The following is a 4,434-nucleotide window of genomic DNA, read 5'->3' as shown; positions in this document are numbered from 1 at the left end:
CTTTTGGGGTGGTTGAGCTTACGTCAGTACAGTACTGATTCGAGTAGTTACTAGCAAAATACCAATAATTAATCCTTGTTAACGGAATATATGGACTGTCATCCGGGCTGTGTAGTACTAGTATTTTGCAACTTGCAAGATGCAAATGCTAACAAATAGTGCAATGCTTGCTACTTGCTAGGACAAAATGAAGTCAGTTGGCTTGGCTGTTAGCTAGCGATCAATCATATGCAGCGATTTGCCTGCAACAATAGCAGCTCAACATGGAAAATATTCTGTATAATCTACAGTAGTATTCACACAAGAAAAAGAAAAAACAGTAGTAAATGTGTGTGTCATGTCATCTGGGGCCCGACAGCTGCTGCGCCGACACGCACGACGTGGGCGACCAGCTGCTGCTGCCGGCGCCGCCGCTGGTGAAGTCGGAGCCGCCTTTCCCCGCAGCATGGAGGCCGGAGCGGACGTCGACCAGGCCGCGGCCGTACAAGCGCAGGTAGTCGAGCAGCTCCGTCCTGGGAACTCCGGCCTCCATGCTGCCGTCGAGCATGGCGGACACCGTCGTCATGGCCGGCCGCAGCGCCGCGTCCTCGTGAAGGCAGCAGAGCGCCACGCGCACCACCCGCTCCACCTGCGCCACGTCCGCCCTCCCTTCCAGCCGCTGGTCCACCACCGCCTCGTACTGCCCTTGCTCGTGCAGCTCTAGCGCCATCGCCGGGAAGTAGCCGTCCGAGTCCGACGAAGCCTCGCCGCCGCTGCCCTTGCCCGACCTGCAGTTCTTCCTGCCGCGCACGATCTCCAGCAGCACCATGCCGAAGCTGTACACGTCGGCCTTGTCGGTGATGGGCGCGTTGGTGAGCCACTCCGGCGCCAGGTACCCGCGGGTGCCGCGCATGGTGGTGAAGAGCCCCGACTGCTCCGGGCTCATCAGCTTCGCCAGCCCGAAGTCGGCGATCTTGACTCCGCCGCGGTCGTTCAGCAGGATGTTCTCCGGCTTGACGTCGCAGTGGAGGATCTTGCGGGTGCAGCCGGCGTGCAGGTACGCCAGCCCGCGCGCCGCGCCCACGCACACGCCCATCCGCTCCGGCCACTCCAGCGGGGCGGCGGCGGCGCGGAACAGGCACTGGTCCAGCGACCCGCGGTTCATGTACTCGTACACCAGCAGCTGCCGCGCGCCCTCGGCGCAGAACCCGCGCAGCTTGACGAGGTTCACGTGGTGCGCGTTCCCGATCACCGCCATCTCCGTCAGGAACTCGCGTCGCCCCTGCGACCCAAGGTTGTTCATCCGCTTCACCGCCACCACCGCGCTCCGCTCTGGGTCTGTGAGCTCGCCCCTGTACACGCACCCGAACCCTCCCGACCCGATCTGCGACTTGAACCCCTCCGTCGCCTCCTCCAGCTCCGCGTACGTGAACCTCGCCGGCAACCCGGGGATGAGAACCTCGTCGCCGTCGCCGTCGTCTTCTTCGCCCTGCTGCTCCTCACTCGCATACGACGCCTGCTGCGACGACAGCATCGGCAGCTTGAACCAGCTGCGGCTGCCGCCCTGCTTCTTCTTCTTCTTCTTGTTGCTGGCCTGCCGGCTCTTCACCCACATCACGTACACGACGAAGCCGATGAGCACGGCCGCCACGGTTGGCAGCGCGATGCCGAACACTATGGTTATAAAGCTGAGCGACGAGCCCTTGCCGCCGCCCTGGCGACGCGACGCCGGCGGCAACGTCTTGATGAAGCCGACGGCGGCGTCGCTGTCGCCGCGGAAGAGGGAGCCGATCCGGTAGTTCAGCAGGAAGCAAGACTTGGAGGAGTTCCTGTAGAAGAAGCCGAGGCAGGAGCAGTTGGCCGAGCAGAGGTTGCGGCACGCCGGGAGCTCCTCGCCGGAGGTGTCCGGCGACGCGAACTTGTTGGCGAAGTAGCCGATCCCCTCGCCGAGGGTCATGTAGTTGAAATTAGGCGGCGGCGCACAGGTGTCAGCTAGAAGTGGAAGCGCTGAGCCATCCGCCGGCGCGCAGCCGCCGGTGGAGTAGGTGCTGAAAGCGTCCGGGCAGGAGCAGGAGGAGCCGTTGGTGCCGGGCGTGCAGAGGCCGAGCGACCGACACGGCAGCGGGAGGTCGCAGCCGCCGGTCGGTGCCGCCCAGACGGTGGGGAGGGTCGCGCGTGGCGATGTGGTGCTCAGCCGGAGCGCGCGCAGGCGGCCGGAAGAGTCGAGCTTGAGGAGGCAGGGGTCACCATTAGCGTCAGGCGAGGGGAAGCGCAGGCGGAAGACGGTGTCCCTGCCGTTGGCAGCGAGGAGGTAGAGGCCAGAGGAGTTGGCCGTCATGGAGTGGACGGCGGCGTTGGAGTCCTGGACGGAGTTGGGGTCGGTGGAGAGCGCCCAGTAGGTGAGGAAGGAGGAGCCATTATTAGTCGCCCACTGCAGCAGCGCGTCGGTGTCGGTGAGCATGAGTCGGTAGGCGCCCGGGTTGAGGTCCTGGTCGGAGACGGGCGACGTGAGCAACACGCCGGCGAGCAGGGGCTGGGCGGGGAGGAGGGTGTCGGTGGGGTGGTCGAAGGAGGACCAGAGCGTGGCGTTGGCGGCGTCGAGGAGGGCGAGCTCGCCGGTGTCGAGGAGGCGGAGAGCGGCGACGGGGGCGCGGAGGCGGGGCGTGGACCAGGCGTAGTCGGCGGCGGGGTCGGGGTCGGAGAGGGCGAGGCCCTGGGCGGTGAGGGAGAGGACGATGGACTGGAGGATGGTGGTGCCGGCGGTGGCTGTCCAGACGGGGGTGCGGGAGGCGGCGTGGAGGACGGAGAAGAAGAAGCGGGACTGGTTGTCGTCGGAGGAAGGGTCGACGCCGGCGTTGTAGACGGCGGCGGAGAAGGTGGCGTTGCGGGAGAGGAGGAAGACGCCGTTGGTGTCGAGGAAGTGGAAGTAGGTGAGGTTGAATGGCGGGTACAGGTACTCCACGGGGACCTCGCGCGCCACCGCCACCGCCACCGCGCCCCCGCCCCAAGGGACTATCGCTATCGCTACCGCTACCACAAGGAGGAGAAGAGCTGCCATGGAATGGAAGGAGAAGATCGCCGTAGCTTAGCTAGCAGTAGCATCCATGGCGGAGGAGAGGAGAGGAGTTGACTCTCCTCTTGGGATGGGAATATGGGATGGATGGATGTTGCTGCCGCGGCAGGCAAGACAAGTCAAGATTGCCTTTAATGCCTAGCGGCGCCACACGCAGAGTCAAAGCGCTACCATTGGCTGCTCCTGCTCCTGCTCCTGCTCGCCCCTGCTTGCTACCTCATGTGAAAGAGTTACAATACACAGAAATTGACTTTTGTCAATAAAAACTGCTGCTCTATCATTTCACTCTCTCTTTTTCCAGGGTGCAGTTTAATTTTAAAGAGCCAAATTAATTGTACGTAGTTTTTTTTATAAATATAACTGTCTAAACTATTAAGCCTGAGTTCGGAACATGAAACTTTTGGTGGCACGTGAAATGGGACAAGTTATTAGCTAGAGTATGATATTAATTACAATAAACTTGAAATGTTGGTTTGTTTGTTTCTTTTTAAAATAAAATTTTACACAAAACACATTATTTAGTGGTTTAAAAAAATTTGCTTAGAGGACGAGGATGTAGTCGTTCTGATTAGCTATTTACAACCCAATCTAGTTAAGTGCATTTTGTGTAAAATCTTTTTTTAAGAGACATAGTACAAACGTGGGCACTCACAACACACGCACACTCACCCCCTATAAACGTACACACGCACACCCTACCCCTGTGAGCATCTCCGGAAGACTGGCTCGGTATATGCTGAGATTCACGAAGTTATCATAGGCGTCTCGCTGTTGCCGGTTACATCGAGTTATCATAGATATATCGCTGTCAACGGGTATATTGCTTACCACTAAAATAATAATTGGTTGTAAATGCGAGCACCCATATTAAATTTAGAACTTGAATTCGGGTGGACTATTTTTATCACAATGAACCTAATTACGCTCACTCCGTTGTGTAAATATTTGGAAGTTCAATATTGACTTTGTGGGTTTTAAATGCGTCTCATATACAATATCAAGCAATTTGCATGGCAAATATATCCATATTTAGTTCATTCCTGTTCATTTAAACAGAAGAGAAGATATCAATTATGTGAAGATCCCTACAGTAGTAATGATTTGGGGTTGCATGTTGCTGGCTCAAGATGCACCACAGATTTAATGAACAACTAGTTGGTGAGTTGATCAGCGCATGTATCATTCATGATAATGAATAAACTTGTCACTAGGCTTTTTAATATTTATATATATTTTGTTTCTTGTCACTCTCGTGCACCATGCAAATTTAAATAGGTATATGAGTTTTCTGGAAAATATTAAATTGGAAGTAACAACAGGCACAAAGCCGGCCAACGGTGTTTGACCAATCGAAAGAGATTTGGATCCAGGACGGTCTGATC

At 57.0% G+C, this 4,434-nt stretch overlaps 1 protein-coding gene across 1 annotated transcript; it reads right to left on the bottom strand.

Annotated features, from left to right (window-relative positions):
* Positions 1 to 264: 264 nt before the first annotated feature.
* Positions 265 to 3,174, bottom strand: LOC4352924 (G-type lectin S-receptor-like serine/threonine-protein kinase At5g35370). The gene has a single exon (XM_015763859.3). It carries the CDS (start codon positions 3,035 to 3,037, stop codon positions 341 to 343), a length of 2,697 nt encoding a protein of 898 aa, XP_015619345.1. The 5' UTR covers positions 3,038 to 3,174; the 3' UTR covers positions 265 to 340.
* Between the last annotated feature and the right edge of the window lie 1,260 nt (positions 3,175 to 4,434).

This window comes from Oryza sativa, chromosome 12 (assembly GCF_034140825.1).
Source record: "Oryza sativa Japonica Group chromosome 12, ASM3414082v1".
Lineage (NCBI taxonomy): Eukaryota > Viridiplantae > Streptophyta > Magnoliopsida > Poales > Poaceae > Oryza > Oryza sativa.
Note: the sequence above shows the minus strand (reverse complement) of the source record. Positions and strands in the feature narration are given on the sequence as shown.

Excerpts from the sequence above, each read along its gene's own strand:
- LOC4352924 (XM_015763859.3), bottom strand. The coding sequence starts at position 3,037 with ATGGCAGCTCTTCTCCTCCTTGTGGTAGCGGTAGCGATAGCGATAGTC.